General features: G+C 39.8%; 1 protein-coding gene across 1 annotated transcript; it reads left to right on the top strand.

The window, feature by feature from the left end:
* The first annotated feature begins 19,493 nt into the window (after window positions 1-19,493).
* Window positions 19,494-20,597, top strand: foxe1 (forkhead box E1). The gene has a single exon (XM_028567610.1). It carries the CDS (start codon window positions 19,494-19,496, stop codon window positions 20,595-20,597), a length of 1,104 nt encoding a protein of 367 aa, XP_028423411.1.

Raw genomic sequence — 20,597 nt, forward strand, 5'->3', positions numbered from 1 at the left:
TCTCTTCATGTACACAGTTAAACCCCTAGTCTACCCTGCTGCACACACACACACACACACACACACATTAAACACACACACTAACATTGGTCCAGTATAGGGGGGGTGCTCTGCAGTAACATCCTGCAGCAGCCTGTGTCAGCCAGGTCTTTTGAGCAGCATCAGAGCATGTCGCCCTCACAGTCACACACCTTGTGGACCTTCGCTTTACTGATAACTGCAAATAGACACAACCAGCCTTTTGTTTGACATGATGCAGTTGAGATAAGTCTACAAACACTTATACCAACCACAAGATACAGTGACTGCCATTGTCATTTGTGTACAGTTGGATATTGTGGATATAAGGCGTCTCCTTTTTAATGTTGTGTATGAAACGGTGCCAGATATCGGCTGGAGTCTCTCTCACTCTGCTGCTCGGTAAAACTGAAACTAGAAGTAAAGCGTCCTCTAGTGGTGGCAAACTTACAGTGCTCAGTGTTGAGTTACATGCAAAGGATCACTGATAATGATTGTTATTTTTTATCTCTACTGGTACTTCTGCCTTTTTTCTTACTAATATTTGGTTTCCTTTTTTATATATACATTTTTGTTGCATTACAACAATACCAACAATATCACAATCAAACGTCAAACAAGGCCTGAGCTATAAGAGGAAGGGAGGAGTGAAATAAAAAATAAAGGGGGTAACTGATCCATTACACAGTAAAAAAAAAGTACACATTTTACATACAAGTACACACATAACCTTAAATTACTGATGTGTATTTTTATATTTAAAGGTAGAAGAAGAAAACACAACTCAACCAGAGATGGAAAAGGCCCTGGGGGCAGTGAGTGACTATTGTCAAAGCTCACATATAGGGCTGGGCAATATGGCCAAAATCTCCTATCTATATATAGGTAATTTAATATGTCAATAATGATATATATATATATATATATATAATGATGTAGCATGTTTTCTGGTAATTCAATTCAATAGTTTACATAAAATAACCACATGGTAAAGCCTAAATTTAATTTACACCTGTGTGAATATAATACTTGACAAATATAAAGGTACTGAGTATTTTCTCATTTTATTAAAAACTTAAGTGCAAAATGAAAATAACATGCACTGCATCAGAAGGCAAAGCCTCATTCAAATAATGTAAATAAAGGTAAAGGTACTTTATTTGTCACATAAACGTACATGAAGTGAAATTCATTCTCTGCATTTAACCCATCCCTCAAGGGAGCAGTGGGCAGCCAATGACAGCGCCCGGGGAGCAACTCCAGATCTGAGCCAGTGCCTTGATCAAGGGCATTGTTAATCTCATACTTTTTTGATTAACATTTCCTGGTTCTAGCTACCCATTTGCAAAGATTAGCTGCTTCTCTTACTGAATATCTTTGAGTTTAAGACTGTTGATCAGGCAAAACAAGCTTCTAACAATTTATAGACAAAGATCAATAATGAAAATAATAAGTGGCAGTCCTAAGTTGACTACCTCTTGGTGTCTTTAAAATAGTGAAATTCTGGGATTTCTTAAGACTTAAAAGAGTTTTCCACCAATTTAAAATTGAACTTCTAAAACACTGTCAGACAGCAGAAACAGAGATATTGCCTTTTTTTTATTCCATGCATTCTTCTTGTTAAAACCCAAACTCAGCCGCAGACAGCTTGGTCAAATCATCGTGTGTTTTATGCAAGTAGCGGCTAATGTAGCGATATAGCCAGTTGCATCAGTTGAGGCAATTTATCAGACTTCACACAGCTCCTTCTGGATCACAAATGCTTTATACACCTACAATCAAAAGATTATCACAATCGTTGCTACATAATTTTCTGTCCATTGACTACTCAATTAAGGTCTGTTTTAACTGTGAGAAAAAGAAAAAGCCCTCTTGTGCAGTCTTTCATTTAAATAGTCTGTCAACTCAAAACCACAACACCGGTGGTCACAGTGCACATGGAAAATCCTTGTCCATTGTCCAGGCAAACAAAAACACACTGACTACATGCACAAACACACTCTCCTCTTTTCCAGTTAATGTATGTAATGGCACTACACACACAAACACTGTAGGTCTTAAGAGGAGGTGGAAGAAGGGGGGGCATAAGACAAGCAATCCAGTAAAAAGCATTCCTCAGGCCCTCTCTCCTGGTGGGTGGCCTGCTTGGACGCTGCGCCACAGAGACAGCAGCTCGCTTTCAAAAAAAATCCTTCGCAGCCATTGTGTCTGCCCACGGCGTCCTGTGTTAAAGCCACTGACTCACTTACGTAGCTGCTAAACATGTCTAACAACTGATCCTGTTGTGTTTAAATGTCAAATGATCCTTGACCACTACTGATACAGATATTATTAAACATGCATTGCGTGCAAATCAGTTGCTTATATGTATTTTTAAATAGAGTTAATCTTGTGTTTTCAATCTGAGCAGCAGAGTTGAGAAAGTCCTTCCAAAAGCTCACTAAAGTGGCCTGTCCGCAGGAGTTGGATTCAACAATTCACTTAGGTTGCGTGTAAAGACGAGAGATGCTGCACACTCAGTCAGCCGCTCAGCTAGTCAGCCATGGCGAGCTTAAACTGGCAGGGTAGTCAGCCACTTCATCATATCTGACACTTGAATCAGCCACAGCTCTTAATGCATGAATGGCAGGCTGCATCTGTTTTCTGGCCAACCCCAAACCGCAGCAGGCAGAAAGACAACCACACCAGTTACAGACATGTTCCACATATTCACTGAGGCCAAGGATACAATAAGTATCTAACTCAGGTAACTCCCACAACATATTTAGACTGGTTCTACTAGTTACTCACATACAGTATGAACAATATACTGAATCTACTATATTTATTACTGTGTGTATTTTTGAAATGCATTTGTAGAAAAACACCCTCATCAAACTCAAAATAACTCTGAAACAAAAATCATTATTAAAAAAGTCATTATTTTTTAAATTTACTCAAGATTTCCAAACATACCACATACACTGCGTTACCAGTTTATAAGGTATGCCTAGCTAACAATAAAGCAGTTTAGTTGGCGATGGCTTGAATATAACGGACGTTCATTAATATAAAAAAGTTACGCACTAAAACTTTAATGCATACGTACAAAAACATGTGTATCATACATAGCACACAACCCAAATAAATTTCAGGTGAACAAATACTAATTATAAAAGGCTAAGTGAATCTGATGGAGGGGGGGAGGCTGTTCCAAAGATTAGTTGCAACAACCACAAAGCCTGTTCGCCTCTGATTTAAAATTGGAAAATGGAACAGACAAAAGGCCTTGATCAAATGATCGGAGTAGCAACAGGTAGAATAAGGGCTTAACAACTTTGCTATGCAGCGGCCAGGCCATGCAAGGCTTTGTATGAAATTAGTAAAATTTTAATAAAAGTTGCGTTAAAGTTAATTCTGTGGAAGCCTATAAAGGGAGGCAATAATTGGGTTGATGTGGAACAAACGATTAGTTTGTGTTCACAGCCCAACCGCTGCATTTTGCAGCAATTGCAGATGAGCTAGGGAGGACTGGGTAATGCACGTAAAGACGGAGGTACAGTATGGTATGCACTAGTAGTCCCATGCTTCTCAATAATAGTATAGGTTTAATTTTCACAATATTTCCTTAACTGAAAATGTGATATTGGTCAAAAAGGATACCAAGACTCTTAGAGGCGGCTTGATGTTGCTTGCAAGGGGGGCCAATATAATGACTGACCTCTTTTGTAAAAGAATCAGGGCTAAAAGGACCTCAGTTTTGTCAAAATTGATATGGAGGAAATCTTAAAATAGATTTTTTGATCGATTGATTGATTTGTTTTTTATTTTATTCCATTTTAAAGTGCTCATATTATGCTCATTTTCAGGTTAAAATTGTATTTAGAGGTTTTACCAAAACAGGTTTATATGGTTTAATTTTCAGAAAACACTATATATTTGTTGTACTGCATATTGCTGCAGCTCCTCTTTTCACCCTGCGTGTTGAGCTCTCTGTTTTAGCTACGGAGTGAGACATCTCACTTCTGTACCATGTTTGTTGGGAGTTGCACATGTGCAGTAAGTACTGCTAGCTTGTCAGTAGCAGAGTATGAGGGAGTGCCACGCTAGCAGCTAGGCGAGCATTATAACGTGTGTTACAAAGTGACGCACGTTCGTCACGGAAGTAAAGGCTGGACTACAATAGAGCTGTTTGGAGCAGTTTTTGAACAGTGTTTTCTGTTGGAGATGGTAAGTCCCTTTGTGGTAGACTTTGGGCTTTTTCACTTTGTAAACCTATAATGTGCACAAAAAGATATATAACACAATAAAGGAAAGGGGAAAAGCTATTTTTCTGCATTAATTGATACTTTCTGGACACTTGATAATAAGTGCTTACCTAAGCAACATTTTCAATGTATGACTTTTACTTGAAATTGAGCATTTGTATATTGTGATATTGTATCTGAGTACACATCTCTCCTCCTCTTACACAAACCAGACAAGAAGACGTAAAGACAAAAAAGGTATATGACAATAGAAATTAAGAGTATTGGAGACAGAAATTAAAGCCAAATAAAGAAAATAAACCAAGAAAGAAGTTCAGACTGCTTAGACACATGCGCACACATATACTCATGCACGCCGAGGAGCAGCTGTTGGTGGGAGTGTGCCAGTGTGTGTCATTACATGTTTTCTTGTGGCGTTCATACATAGTTTCTCTTTTCAGCAGGAAAGCCCAGCTCTCAACACAAGACAGAGACAGCTAATACCGCTGTCTGTCAGAGCTGCTCAAAGAGTAAGTGATTGGAGATGACAAACAAGGCAGTAAGACAGGTCCGGCAGCAATACCGCAGGAGCAGCAGCAGAGAGAGAGGGGGTAAGAAGAGGAGAGGCGTGGACTGAAAGGAGCGTGTAAGTTTTAACAGTAAGGAGGTATTTAATGTGTGTGTGTTCTTGCATATTGTTATTACCATGAGGGTCTCTGGGGGTCTGACGCAATACTTGTCCATCAGTCTGAAGGAGGGTGAAGTTTGTTTCCGGCTCAGGATTCACTTCCAACACCAGCTCTGTCCCCAGTGAGGGTCTCTGTCACTCAGGCTTACACACTGGAATCCAAAAGAGGAAGAAAAAGTGAAAATGTAGCCACAAAATCCTCAAATTTAATCCCAAATAAGTGTGTGTGTGTGTGTGTGTGTGTGTGTGTGTGTGTGTGTGTGTGTGTGTGTGTGTGTGTGTGTGTGTGTGTGTGTGTGTGTGTCAAGCCTCACCTCTCTTCATCAGGCTTCATCATGGCAATAAATCATTTTCCGATTCTGATCTTGGTATGGACTGGTCCTCAGAGGGTGGATGTTGATTTAAAAGGGGTTAGAGGCATTGGAGAGGGGGTTGAGGAAACTCCATTAGGACAGGACCAGCCTTCATAACAACAGCATGTACCATTTTTAGTAATTTAATTCAGTTTGATTAAGATGAATTAGCACCAGAGGTTTTTATTTTCTATTGACATTTAATGTTGTGAAAGCAAAACGATCCTGTACACTTTTACTCACTTTATTAACAATGTGTCTGTCCTTCACAAAGGGGTATCTATTGTAGGCCTCATTTACACTTATCATTTTATTAATCATAATCATCCAGATAAAGTACAAATTATTTTCATTCCACTGGGAAAGGTTTTGGGAGGATCATATTAAGGGGACAGTTTGAGAAGGTAATTAAAAAAATATAAAACAAACTAAATGTAGGTACATAACGAAATGTATCCACAGGAATACAGCTAGTTAAGATGTACTGTATTTTATCAGCCCTTCAAAGCTGATAAACTACCTGCAGACAGGATGACACTGCTGTTTGGTTGTTCAGGGAAAAGCTGATGATGGAGAATTTATCTTTTATTTACACCAAACAATTAGCTTGCCCTCCACTACACCAGGCTATGTGTAAATAATTGTGTTTTGAGCCAGAGTTATTTGGCAGGACTGAACACATTAACTTCAGTGTAGTTCATTCATGGTCATAAATACTCCACAGTAGTTTAGCTTGTAAAAAGGTTTGAAAGTGTGAGCCAACAGTGAACCAGAGATAAGGGCTTTCATGACAAATGGTGCCAGGCTAAGGGCCAGCCGCACAGCATGCAAAACAGCACAATGGGACAACATTTGGTGTGCAAATCCAGCAGTCCATTCAAATGGTGTCCCAAACAAAAAGTTGATAGACAAACAAATCAATTAACCTGGGGGGGAGGGGGGAATAAGAATAAATAAAAAAGGTGTCAGCTCACATAGGGCGATAGGCTCAAACCTGGCACATTTGTAGTATAATTTAACATTTAACAACTCAGACTTAAAAAAAACTCCAACTGCTTCAGATACCGTGACATTAAAGAGTGTCAGGATTTCCCCGCTCTATGTTAAGGAGGAGTCTCGGCGCAGAGTGAGTGAGGTGGTGGAACCTGTCCGTTTCTGGATCTATTCTCCTGCTTTAATCCCGGAGACAGTCACACCCTGCTATTGTGTAGCTGAAACCTCTCCATGCATGACAGAGTGTGGGTGCTTGAGTTTATCATCCTGCAAGCACAGCCCAAATCTCACACCCATACATGTATATGCATATATATGCAAACTCAATGCTACACACACAATTCAAAGTCCTGGCTTTTTGTACATTTATAACTTTATAACTGTATGCCTGCTTATTTTGGGCCTCAACCTGTTGGACAGTCTCTCTCTCTCTCTCTCTCTCTCTCTCTCTCTCTATCTATCTAAATCTGGTTGGATTTAGCCTCTTTATCAGGAAGTTAAGCCACCAAGACATACAAATAAAGTCTATTATTTTCTAAAAGAATCCATAATAACTTGTCTAACACCAAAGCTTCGTCCTCCTGAACAACACTGTTGTAGAACAGTCTTACATGTATGGATTAATGTGTGTTTTTTCTTTCAAATCTTTCATCAGGGTTGCTAATAAAACCCTTTGTGCCATCTTCTCTGCACATTGTCTGTTTCTGTTGCCTCCTTTATCCCTCCTTCAGATCCTGATTTATTACTTTTCTGGTTCTTTTCTCCAATTGTCTTCTTTAAAGGATAATTCTTCTTTACTACAACGTGGGATTTGTTTTTGTAGGTTTGGCTATTGCTTCTATCTGTTAAGCTAATATATTCATTCTTAAGGGATTTGGAAAGACAGCAACGTCGTTACATTGTAGTCCGGCCGGGCAAGGAATGCAAGTGTTCAGATGATCACTCAGTAATTTAGCCAGATTACAGAATATAAACCACTTTATTTGTTGTTTCGCAACATGTAAAGATTCTGGGGATAAACCTGTCGGCCGGCTGGGGCCTTTCTGTGTTTAATTTGTTTGTTCCCCTGTTGCCTGTGTGGTTTTCCTCCATTAGTCCAAAGACATGCAGGTTAGGTTAATTGGCATCTCTAAATTGTCCTCTGTGACCCTCAAGGATAAGCGGCTATAGCTAATGAATGCATGTATGGATAATTTATCAGGCTTCTCTATGAATACAAAGTTTCCCACAGACACATTACTAGTAAGAACCCTTTCAATGACCTCCCTCCTTATGTCTTAGTTATTCTATATATGAATAATAATAGACATACAGTTTGTTTTGTCAGTTAATATAAACCCCCTGACAATATAGATGGTGAACAGACCATGACAACACCTGTGAGAGCTAAACAAAGAAAAGGGTTAGGGCAGACTTCCACCTGCATTGAGAGAAATCCAGGTGAGTAGGTTTCTGATGAAGGAGATTACCAGCATTGTTCAACTGTATTTCCCCTGCTCTCTCTCTCTCTATTTCTCTCTATCTGGCTTACTCATTCACTTGTAATGTTTCTTCAACAGTTGAGCCACCTTTAACCTCAGTTTGCACCTGAGTTTGGCTATCTTTACCAAGCACAAGCCCAGGGCACCTCATGACAAAACCACAAACACCACTTATCATCCAAATTGCTAAACACCGGGAGAATAAATCCACATTATGGTGTCTGTGTGTGTTATGAAAACGTGTTAAATTTATAATTGGGAAAGGCAACATTGAAATAACATTCTTTTTCAGATCTAATTACAGCAATTATACTGGTAGCAGACATTTGGAAGATTCTGGCCACAAAGAGTTGTGTTTGAGTGCCTGATTGCTTGCACACAAGATCTGGCTTGTCTTGGCTTTTCCCCTTAAGTACAGATAATCCACATGTGTCAGTGATTGAGGAGGTACAAATCCCACTGTAACAGACACACAGGTGGCACTGGAAAGAAACAGAATACCAGTTTAGATTTCTCTCTGTGTCTTACTTGGCCAATTACCATGAAAGGCTGAGTCAGATGGGCAACCTCCCTCTATGCAACCCAGATACAAGTATGTGTGAGATCTATACCCAAAATACTGCTACCTCTCTGTCTTTTTAAGACACACACGCACACAGGCCCGCACACACACGCATGCACGCACGCACACACGCACATACACACACACACACACAAGTGGACCGCTTTTCACTGCATCCCGTTTGACTGTTCATGCTCAAACCTAAAATAACTAATTAATGACCTTTAATGACTAATAAACATCCAGCAACAACAACATTGGATATATTTATCTTAAAGGTCCCATGCTGTTTTTTGGATGCTTTTATATAGACCTTAGTGGTCCCCTAATAGTGTATCTGAAGTCTCTTCCCCCGAAATTCAGTCTTGGTGCAGAATTACAGCCACTAGAGCCAGTTCCACAATGAGCTTTCCTTAGTATGTGCCATTTCTGTGTCTGTAGCTATTGAGGAGGAGAGGGGGGGGCAAGGTGGAGGGTGGGGGGTGGGGCCTTGACCAACTGCCACTTTGCTTGTTTGAAAGCCATGATGGCTCTCTCTCTCTCTCTCATGGGTGAGGCCAAATTCTCTGAGTGGGCAAAGCAGAGAAAGGGGAGGTAACTTGCTCCTTATGACCTCATAAGGAGCAAGATTCCAGATCGGCCCATCTGAGCTTTCATTTTCTCAAAGGCAGAGCAGGATACCCAGGGCTCGGTTTACACCTATCCCCATTTCTAGCCACTGGGGGACCATAGGCAGGCTGGGGGAACGCATATTAATGTTAAAAAAAACTCATAAAGTGAAATTTTCATGCCATGGGACCTTTAAGCTTCAAAGAACCATGGCGGATTCTCGTCCAGCTCTGCAAACTAGAAAACGTAATTGAGAGTAAAGAACACTTTACAAGGTAGAGCAATAAACTGTGTTTGGTTCTTAATGTATGGGTTGCATGATCATTAACAAGATTTAAAAGAAGAAGAAAAAACATGCAACATAAAGTTATGTTCATGCTTCTTTCTCTTTATCTTGTGAAACACCAGGAACTTGTATCTCTTCAAGCCTCTGAAAACTATTTAAATCAAACGTCATTCTTTGGTTGAACTGATGTCAGCTCATAGACATTTCAACTAGGCTTGCACGATATGAGGAAAAAATGCAATAACGTTGCTAAAATATCGTGATAACAATAATACTTGCAATAAATACAGATATTACCGATATTAAGGTGTACTCTGTTCTGCCTTTCTGTTGCTTTCAGTATTCATTATTATTATTCATTATTTCCAACATCCACTGAACAAATTGAACTGAACACAAAAGACACCAAACAAAAAATATTGATCACCTTTTAAAGTGCAGTTCTATTGATATACTCTTTCAACTAACAAAAAAAATTCCCGATGTGTTAATCGCGCAAGTTGACATTGCAATGACGATAAAAAAAACTATATATTATGCAGCCCTTATATGCAGCTTGTGATAAGAAATCACAAACAGTCCTTGCTTGCCTGCAATAGTTAAAAATGAACAATGACGTTGGTGATTCTCTGACTTTCCATGGTGCCAACAAAAGATAAAAAGTTCAATTTATCCAATACTTTGGTTTATGACCAAATACCTGCAAAATGAATGACATTTCCATGTGCCTCAGCTGTACTTTTTGTTTAGTGCTAATAAGCTAATTCTAGCATGCTAAGATGGTGAACATGGTAAACATCAGCATGTTAGCACTGTCATTTTGAGCATGTTAGCATGCTAATGTTAGCATTTTGCTCAGAGCACCACTGTGCTCAACAGCCTCACAGAGGTGCTTGTGTGGCTGTAGACTCTTAGTCTTGTTTTCATATGTTTTATCTTATGTTTACATCTATGTTTGTTCTAAGACAATTTTTTTCAAATTTACTTTGGGGACAATAAAGTTACACTGAAGTTGAGGAGTCACAGACTAAAAAGTTTAAGAACGAGTGCGCTCTTTTGTTTTATCATTTGAGGAGGTATTACTTATTTTTTATAAGTGACCTACTGTTTATGACTAATTTGCATAAAAATCAATCATCTCTTCAAATAAAAATAAAAAATCAAGAAGTTCAACCAATGTTGTACGATGACAAACGTGGATTTTCAGAGCCAAGGCCCTTTCCACAATCTGCCAAACTTAAAAAGACATGTCAATAGTTTGACAGCTGAGAAAACACGACACTGTGCTCAAGGATATCGGTGGAAGCTGGATGAATACCTGTATCTTCCTGTACTGAGGAATCAGAGGATTTAGGCGGTGGTGAAAGCTTGTCAGCACTGACACACAAAAGCCTTGTTGTGCATCACTGAAAAATTGCAGTACCTGTTAATAAAGCAGTGATCATGATCAAGTTGCCCATTATTGCTGCAATGATGAAGCTTCGGTTTTGGCAGAATGCCTTTACCACACAGGCAAGACAGACAACGGAGACCATGCAATGAATCAAATTAAACAATTTACTACTGGTAACACTGTCATGTTAAAGTGGGAGTTTCCAATTTTTTTATTATTTATGTAAAATAACCAGTTAAAGTTGGAGAATTGTTTGTGTGTTTATGTTGGACATTTTGGAAAATACACTTAGGTCTCTTGCTTTTTTTTTGCTGACAGTTCGGTGAGAAGATCAATACAACCCTTTCCATGAGAGTGGTATCAATCTTCTCCTCTCTCAGCAAGAAAGCAAATTAGCGTATATTTTATTAAGAGAAATACTGATGTTTTTCTTTAAAAGCATTTTTAAACAAAGTGTAAAATAAGCTGTTTTTCAATTACATAATTGTGTAGACTGAATTGCGTGCCATTATGTGCCCACACGCATAAGGTGCTGCATCACACAATTCAGGAGAAAAGACAGCAAAAGCTTTACATCATGGGAAATACTTTGCCAAATCCACAAAAGCTGTGTGGTAACCACACATCTCTGACTCTTCCCCCCTCCACCCTCCTCTCTGCCTTGTTGTCAGACACCAGACACAGAGAGAGAAATGAATCTGTGTTAATGAAGTAGAACAAAATAAGGAGGATAGTGCTTGACTTCTATAACCATCCTAACGTGCAATCCTATTGTGCAACTGAGGTTCCTTTCAGGTGCAGGCATGGGTAAAAAATGCTCATGTGCGGCCGCCTGGGCTCTGTGCAGGCTGAGACATCTACGAGGTGTTGACACATGGATCCTAACAGAGCCCAACTGACATATATGCACTGACACTTGCAACTAGGCATGACTATAATTGTGAGCTCTGTTACAGTGCATGAGAGAGATACTGTCTCTATCAGGTACGCGGTGAGTCATTCGGTGTGTGAGTCATACAAAGAAATCTGGATCATGTGGCCGGTTGGCTCAGTTGGTAGAGCGTGTGCACATATGTGGAGGTTTATTCCTCGACGCAGGGGGTCCAGGGTTTGAGTCCGACCTGTGACGGTTTCCTGCATGTCTTCCCCTTCTCTCTCCCATATCTGAGCGGTCATGTCTATTAAAGATAGAAATAATCTTCCAAAAAAAACTGACTAAGAAAATAGGGATATAAACACGGACTACTGCTACTGATAAATGAATAGGCCAATTCTATAAATAAAGTTTATTCTTATTATCTGGTTCACGATATTTTCTTCCTCAGACCTTTTCCTCAGCATTAAAATCGCAACTGTCAACTCAAATAATTATTTCCATGCTAATTAGTTTGAGTTGAAAGGGGCTGATTGGAGCGTCGTTGGCTGACTTGTGGGGCTGGTCTGCCTCTGATGCAGCAGTTAAAATTTATCTAACAATGTTTACTTGATGGGTGTGGACTGCAGGCAGTGTTTGCTACATTGTCTTCTCAACTGTCTGGTGTCGGCATTAGAAAGACTTCTGTTTACATGGAATTTGTGGCTAAAAACCACGCACCTCCTCTTGGCTCTGTTTTCAGGCTTTAGAAAATCTAGCCTGTGACAGGAGACTCGGACCAATCACAGGTCATTTCAGAGGGAGGGCGTTCCAATTGGCTGTTCTACAAATGCAGATGTGCGTGCACGTTACTTCAGATGGTGAAAGCCTGATTCAATGGCAAGAAAATCCTACAGAAAAAATTGCTATTTCAGCATTAGCAACAACTGTCTACACTGCAAAGCAGAAAAAGACAAATCTATCAAAAAAGAGAGTCTAAAAGAGAGTCTGACGCAATTAAACACGTCAATATCAGCAAAGCTTTTCAGCAATGTAGAGAATGCATTGCTAATAGTTTAGCCTTCTGCTAATGTCTAATTGAAGTTCATGTTTTATGTTGCTAGCTAGAGCCTTGAATCACAGTATGTCATCAAAAAGGGCTTTACAGGCCCACAGGTTTTGCAAAGAAAACAGGACCGTAATTCTCATAGAATTGCAGCTATATACTATATAACAGCATCAGGATCATGATCACAATCAGGATGATTGAAATGAAGGACTAGTACTTGTACAGGTTACTGTATGTAGCGAAGCCGTGCCCGTCTGGTGGGAGGGGCTTAACACAGAGAAGGGAGGGCTGCAGGAGGAAGGCTGTATTTTCATTTTTTGGCGTGCTTTTTTGTCTTTTCCAGAAAACTGCCTACCCCAGCTTTAAGGTGTGAATGAATGTGGTACTGCTTGTTAGTATGTCAGTCAAGCACTGTTAAGAACTTTTAGCCTTGATGCCAATTTATGCTCAAGAAGAACTAGTTTGTACGACGTGTCACCTGACCATGCTAGAAGACAAAAATGTTTATTGCTGTTCCAAATGACACTCAAAGAATTCTTTCCTAGAAGTAGTGAAGATTGTCAAAAGGGAGCTTCTTACTTTCTCACCTCCACACAGGCCAATCACGGGGAGAAGTGATTGTGAATGTCAGATTGTCGTTTTTGTAAAGGTACTGAAATTGTCTGAAGCAGCCACACGCAATTCAGAAATGAAAACTCCCCCTACAGGGTTTCAGGTTTTTGCTAGAGATAGATAACCATCTGTCCTCTCCATCTAGGATTGTACATTTTGTTCCTCAAAACTGTTGTACAGTAAATGCATGAACATCACTCTGTACTCCTCACTATACTTCACTGCATAAATCCTTCAGTTACTCAAAGTGCTATCCTGACACGCTATACCAGGCAGTTTCACACCTGTTCACACCCTAAACTAACTACTACTGAAACTACTACTAAGGGAAAACAATTTGTGAATGCAACATTGAAATATCGTCACGTTAATATGCCAAACAGTTAACACACAGTTAGTTGTCTACAAATGAAGCAGACGCAGAGCAACTTTATCATTTATTTGGAGTCATATTTGTGTCTATATAGCGAATGTAAGGACAATATTCCTTCTTCTTTTAGCTCCGTCTTTGGTCTACCGACTCCGGAGGGAAATATCTGTCTTTTAGCTGCTCAATTCTCTACTATGTTTACCTGCTAGTCGCTGGTTGTGGGTTTTTATTACTTTTCCACTGAAAACAGCTCCCTGCTGAAAACAGTGCTATAAGAGCGGTGAGAGTGAACCAAAAGAGTAAAGTTGCTGACCGAACAGCTAAACAATGACTTGAAGCAGAGGTGATAATTCTTTGTAGGTTCATCACTACGAGTGACCCCTTTCACATTGTTTTCACATTATCATTTGATAAAAAAATATATCCCTAAAAATGCATATTATTCCTTAAAAGCCACCATATTGTATGTCTTATTATACAAAATAAATAATTTTACTAGAGAAAGTTTTCCTTTTTTCAAGCAGTAGATATCATGTTGTAAAATTTAGCTTTTTATTTTTCAATATTTGAATTTGAGTCTACTGCTGTTTTGTTGACTCTGTGTGTGTGTGTGTGTGTGTGTGTGTGTGTGTGTGTGTGTGTGTGTGTGTGTGTGTGTGTGTGTGTGTGTGTGTAAACACTGACCCAGACAGGCCACTGTGAAGCAAGTGAGAGTTTCTTGTTTGCATTTGCAGCTGCAGGGGCTTGGTGAGGATGCAAAATCCTGACGGTTGACTTGCTCCAAACCTGGGCCAGTTTACATAACTGAAGCACTGCACTGCCCGGGGAGCCTGCCGTTAAATCTGTGTGTGTGTGTGTGTGTGTGTGTGTGTGTGTGTGTGTGTGAGTGAGTGAGTGTTTATGCGCGTCTCTAATATACAAATTGACAAAGAGGAATAAAAGAGCAGGTAAGAATAAGTATGTAGTAGTTTTGAATGAATGAAAGGGGGTCGCTCGTAGTGATGAACCTACAGATATTTATCACCTGAATCTGCAGCTCCCCTCGGCTTTAAGGAGCTTTATAGTGACTTTTAGCTCATTCAGTCCTCTCAATTTCTTCAATATACGCCTTTACTTGCTAAATTAAAAGTAATATCTGAATGTGTGACATAAGAACTTTCACCTATTTTTGAAAATTGCTGGAAGTGACTTGCCTGGTTTTCATATTAGTCCTAGAGTCATCCACCACCTGTATACAAGCAGCCATCATATGGTTAAATTCAAGTGTTTCAAATTCAAATGTCTAATTTGTTTGTCTTTGTTTGGAGAGAGTCGTTTCTCTCTGGCACAGCCAGAAGTATATGTGAGACACAAAGTGAAGGGCTCTTCATTTGCCTTGGCTGCAGCCCTGCTATCCTGTGCAGCTGTCCCAGCCTCCAGCCGCCATATGCGTCTCCACGCTGCGCTGTGATGGACAGGTGGAGGCCTCTCATGGCGGCATTAATGCATGGCTCCAGGGCCCTTAGCTGCGAAGGCCCTAATGGATACTCAGTGATGCCAAACCCAAGTATACTTCAACAGGAAGACTCACTTTGCATGCATGCTGAGTCGCTGCGTGTACAAAGGGTAAACTAAATTCATGAACAAAAATTTACTTTAACTTTAAGGTTATTAAATCTTCATTTTAAGTACTGCAACAACAGTGAGTTATATTAACACATTCATACCCATGCATCCAATGTGTCTCTTTCTTTCTTTTTGGGGACTGATGCACCTGTAAATGTGGAAGCTGAAGCTGAAAACAGCTTCCTGCTGCATCCTTAACCGATTCTGATGAGAGAGGTGAGAGTAAATGGGCTGGAAAACCAAAACAATGAGTTGTAAAATGTCTCTATCTCCGTAGAGCTGGAGGCATGCAACTGCATATTTGAATGATAATTCCCTGTGGGTTTGTCACTAGAGGTGTCATTTGTGCCATTGTTAATATAAAAATAATGATTACAGCAGCTAAAAAAAAAAGCAATCAAAGAATACTGATAAGATTTGTATTCATTTTTACTCTGTCAAAATATTGTTTTTGAAAAGCGTGAATGTTTGTTTTCTTTCAGAACAAGAACTATCCTTTCAAGTGACACAACACAATCCATTTGGCATGAACTGAGAATCATAATTCTCTGAAGCAGATCAACACGTTATAAAACGTTCTTGATCACAAATGTTGACAGTAGACTCACCTTTCAGCAGCATAACTCATACTTTTAATCCACCAGCACAAACACTGAGATAAAAGGCTCATGAACAAATATTAACAGTAAATGCTGTGCAAGTGCCAGATCGTGATGCATAAGCAAACTATGGCAACTATGAGCCTGAGCTCCATTAACACAAAGTACCTGAGAAATTACTCACCACTAATTGTCCGTAGCCATAAATCATAAGAAGCTGACTTAAGGAAAGGGTGAGGTCCACTGCAAACTACACTGCATGTCCATCATATCTGTCAGCAGTTGACATGAAGAAACAACACAGTCAAACACATTATTACAGTCATTTGGATAAGAGTGCATTAACTTAATGCCATATTCCCTGTGTTTACATTAAAACCATAAATATACTGTTTCAAACATGTGTATTGACTCTACATGCAATACATGCACTTAACTGGAATAAACCGTAAGTTGCCTCTGAAACATGTTATCCTTATTCCTACAGGTTGCAGTTTATACTGCATGACTCCTTATTATCTTTTCTACTGTATGTGTAGTATATTTGCAATTTCTACTGTCTACTTTGATTTATTGTATTTTTGTTGTTTTAATAGTACCTTGTAGCAGAATTTCCTTTTGTAGGTTAATAAAGATCTGCACACGAATAGAGGGCCAAAAAAACTATTTTTATTTCTCTATCAACTACAGATGTGAACTCTTGATATTGTTTTGAATAATGGTGAATATTAGCCTGACGTGGTCAGACTCAGATTCTAGTCAGAATGTGAACTTCCCGACCTCGAATTTTGTGGGCAGGGCTAAGTTCGGCTGGCATCCAGGCTAGGTGAATATTAGAGCAGCCTCATAGACTTGGTTTTTCAACATTTCTTTAAGTATATTTATTTAAGTGATTTTGGTAATATTTAACTAATATAATCAAATTGAAAATCCACACTCCCATTCATAAGTTTTTAGATGTCGGCCTATATTAGTATTTAAAAAACAATTATTTTCTTTAATCTTCATATTTAAGAAGCTGAAAGTCACGGATTTTTGGTAGTTTTGCTTGATACATGACTTTAATCAATAGGATCAATAGGATTATCAATAGATTAATTATTTTGCTAAACTTCCTAATCAACTAATTATATCAGCATTAATGTACATGTTAAACAGGAAGGCAATCCAGGCACTCCATAATTTAGGAAAGAATAATAACAACAATCAAGGAAATATTAAAAAGCCTGTATTATAGAGGCTAAATCATAAAAAAGCCAACATGTTTCGACCACTATAGGTCTTCGTCAGGAAAACATGTTGGCTTTAATGATTTAGCCTCTACAATAAAGGCTTTTTAATATTTCCTTCCTCGTTGTTATTATTCTTTCCTATATTTTGGAGTTCCTGGATTGCCTTTCTGTTTAGCACGTTTCTTTCCCCGTTTTCCAAGAGCACCAACACATTTTTAATCTACGGTTCAATATGCAGAGCAGCCAGTCATCTCTTTTTCCAATAGTGTACATATATTTACATTTAGGCTGTAAATTCTCTCAATGATAATTATACCCACTGTGATCCAGCATGTGTATCTGCCTCTCCTGACAAAGGCGTCAAGTAGCTTTGCATGCCCTATGCACACAAACAAATGCACAAAGCGTTCTATAGTATATACATGTACAACATTAGACAAATCCCAGTGCACTCATAGATTACTATTATCCACAACTAAACATTTGTGATATGAAGTATGTCAAGCTGTAACAACAGACTGAGAAAAACAGTTTGTCACCGTGTACAAAAGGAGAAGTATATGCTGGGTTTAACTGAATAAATATCTAAAAAAAAATAATAGGATGTTAATCAATCACAGACTTAGGTAATATATCTAAACATATTCTAAATTTAAATGTAGAATATGTTTAGATATATTACCTTTAAACATCCTCTTCTAAGCATAATGGCTTAGTCTAACCCCCCGTTTAAGATATCCCATCATCATCATCATCATCATCATCATCATCATCATCATCATCATCATCATCATCATCATCGCACAATTCTGTAACTGTGACTTTCCAATGAGCCTTGGTCAGTATGTGAAAATAATCTTATCATAATAAATAATAATCAAATAAAGAAATAATTCTTGTCTAAATCATGCCTGGATCCTTTTGTTTAAAAAAATTAAATTAAATTAAAATTTTAGAAGCACAATCTTGGAATGACAGGACAACATTTTGTTGTTCACAAGTATAATTACAATGTTGAATAGAAACTAACAGGTATGTGGACTCTCATGTTAACCCATCATACACCCCAGGCCATCATGTAAGAGGGTGCTGCAGATCCAGCCCAGGAGAGCCACAGGACTAAACCTTTCATCAGGCTGTTTGTCTGAGCAAACCCACACTCTCTCACAACACTCCTGCTCTGACACATGCCCGCAGTGCTAACCCAGCCTGGTGATGAGCGGTGGGATTGTGCTGCCGTGTTTTCCCCTCTGTTTGTTTAAAAGATTAAGGTGGTGAACCCTAGCCCTGTGGAGTCTCTGGACTTCATACCACCGGAGCTGCTCAGAGTGTCAGCATTGTCTCTATCACTGCTGCCGGTGAAACTTAATAGTGTTTTAAAGTCATCTTAAAAAGCAGAGCTTACACAGATTAGACTATCCAAGAATGGGTTTGGTAATTTAAAATCGGATGTGTGTGCAGCAATTTCTGACTTTTACGACACTGACTTTAAAACATGTCCAGCACATATTACCACTAATTTCCTAAAGACATTCATCATCATTCCCTTATTTCCAATGAACAATTTTCAATTTGCATGCTGAAATCACACGACGGCCTTTGTCTGGAAAACATTTACATCTCTTAACACAGCTGGCTTGTCCAACCACTGGCACAAAACAAACAAGGAAGCAAGGTAGAAAAACAACACGTAGGTTAAGTTACCACTAAATAGGTCTTTTAGTGTTAAACGTCAAAACAACATGGACCATTTTGGACTTTTTAAAGTAAACTGTGGTTGGCTTTAAAGGGAAATTTGAATATCAAGAGGAAACAATGTTTGTTTTGACAGTTCTGGTCTACAAAACTAAAAAAGACCTAGAATAGAATACATCTGGAACCTGCAAGTAAATACATAAACTGTAATCAAAGGTACAAATTGACAACTCTGTGTTTATTTAACTAATTAGAAATTTAGATTCTGATTAGGACACTAAATATTTTTTTTGCCATTTCAGGACATCTGACATTTATTACAGCTACATTTAACATAAGTCAAAACTCTTGAAATAGAAATTTCCGCAACAAAGTATGCCAATTTTTTTGAATGTGAACAATAGACCCTTAGAGCTGTGGTATGTCAAGAGCATGTGATGCTTAGGGGGGTGTGGCCCTTCAGGTGCTCTGTGGAGGTAATACACTCTTCAGGTGAGTCATTCTCACACACACACCTTAAACAACATGCATGGCATTCTCACACCTTAACTTTTCAACTTTACCTGACAAACAAACTTTTGGAAATAAGCACCGCATTTATTGAAACAGGATCTTATGGAAAAAGCTAATTACTTCCACTGCATTTGAAGAGCTGCTGGATATGGACTTCAAGACAGTGAGTTGTTTGGAACAAATGTGATCTTTCTAGCAGGATTGTGTGCTGGGCTGATCTCTTGTATTGAGTTCCACCGTCCAGGATCATCAGACACAGGAAACTTCATCTAAACTTTGGATTTGCAGTACGTTTAGAATCTGTCTTTAAGGGACATTTCTGAACTGTTCATGACAATGCCTGTGGTCAAAGTGGAGAAAGACTCTCCTGCAGACAACACTATGTCTGCCTCCAACCCTCCACTGCAGACAGAGGAGCAGCCTAGAGGTCGGAGAAGGAAGAGACCTCTCCAGCGAGGGAAACCTCCTTACAGCTACATTGCACTCATTTCCATGGCTATAGCCAACTCCCCTGACCGCAAGCTGACTTTGGGGGGCATCTACAAATTCATCACAGAGCGCTTCCCCTTCTACAGAGACAATTCAAAGAAATGGCAGAACTCAATCCGCCATAACTTGACTCTCAATGACTGCTTTATCAAGATCCCCCGAGAGCCGGGGCGGCCAGGGAAGGGCAACTACTGGGCCTTAGACCCGAACGCAGAGGACATGTTTGAAAGCGGCAGCTTCCTGAGGCGCAGGAAGAGGTTTAAGCGCTGTGACTTGAGCACTTACACCTCATATGTCCATGAGACACCAGTTTTCTCTCCGGTCCAGATTGCCAGATCAGCTGCATATACCAACTCAGTCTACAACAACATGACAGTCAATCCGGCCTACGGGCAGCAGCTGCACTCTGCCTATTACCCCTCTTCATCTCCTACCGGGTTTGGACCTGGACAGACCCGCATGTTCAGCATCAATAACCTCATAGGACACCAGACTCCTGCAAGCATGCTGGGATGTCAAGGGCCAGAGGTGATGCAGCAGCCCGGCCGAAGCTTCAGTCCTGAGGGGCTCCCAAACGGATCCAGCCCCTGCAGCCTGGGAGCCCCGGCTTTCCAGAATCAACCATGCGGAGGGGCTGTATCATCACGCTCCTCTACGCATCCCGGGTTCACCTACTCCGGGCCAAATGGCCACCCACACCACCATACGCACCATACACACCAGGGCTCGTATGGACAGGGCCACACCCAGGGGTATGCCGCAACAGGACGCCTCCATTCCTTAGCCCACGGGTCTGTGGAGTCCATGGACCATTACGGAAGGGTCTCCCCAATGCAGTTGGGGTCTTTCTCCCAGTATAACAGTGCTGCAAGTCCTATCGCCAACACTGGGGGTTACCTGAGACATCCAACTTACCCAGGGAATATGGAAAGGTTTGTGTCTGCTATATGA

Source organism: Perca flavescens, chromosome 2 (assembly GCF_004354835.1).
Source record: "Perca flavescens isolate YP-PL-M2 chromosome 2, PFLA_1.0, whole genome shotgun sequence".
NCBI classification, from domain to species: Eukaryota; Metazoa; Chordata; class Actinopteri; order Perciformes; family Percidae; genus Perca; species Perca flavescens.

Excerpts from the sequence above, each read along its gene's own strand:
- foxe1 (XM_028567610.1), top strand. The coding sequence starts at position 19,494 with ATGCCTGTGGTCAAAGTGGAGAAAGACTCTCCTGCAGACAACACTATG.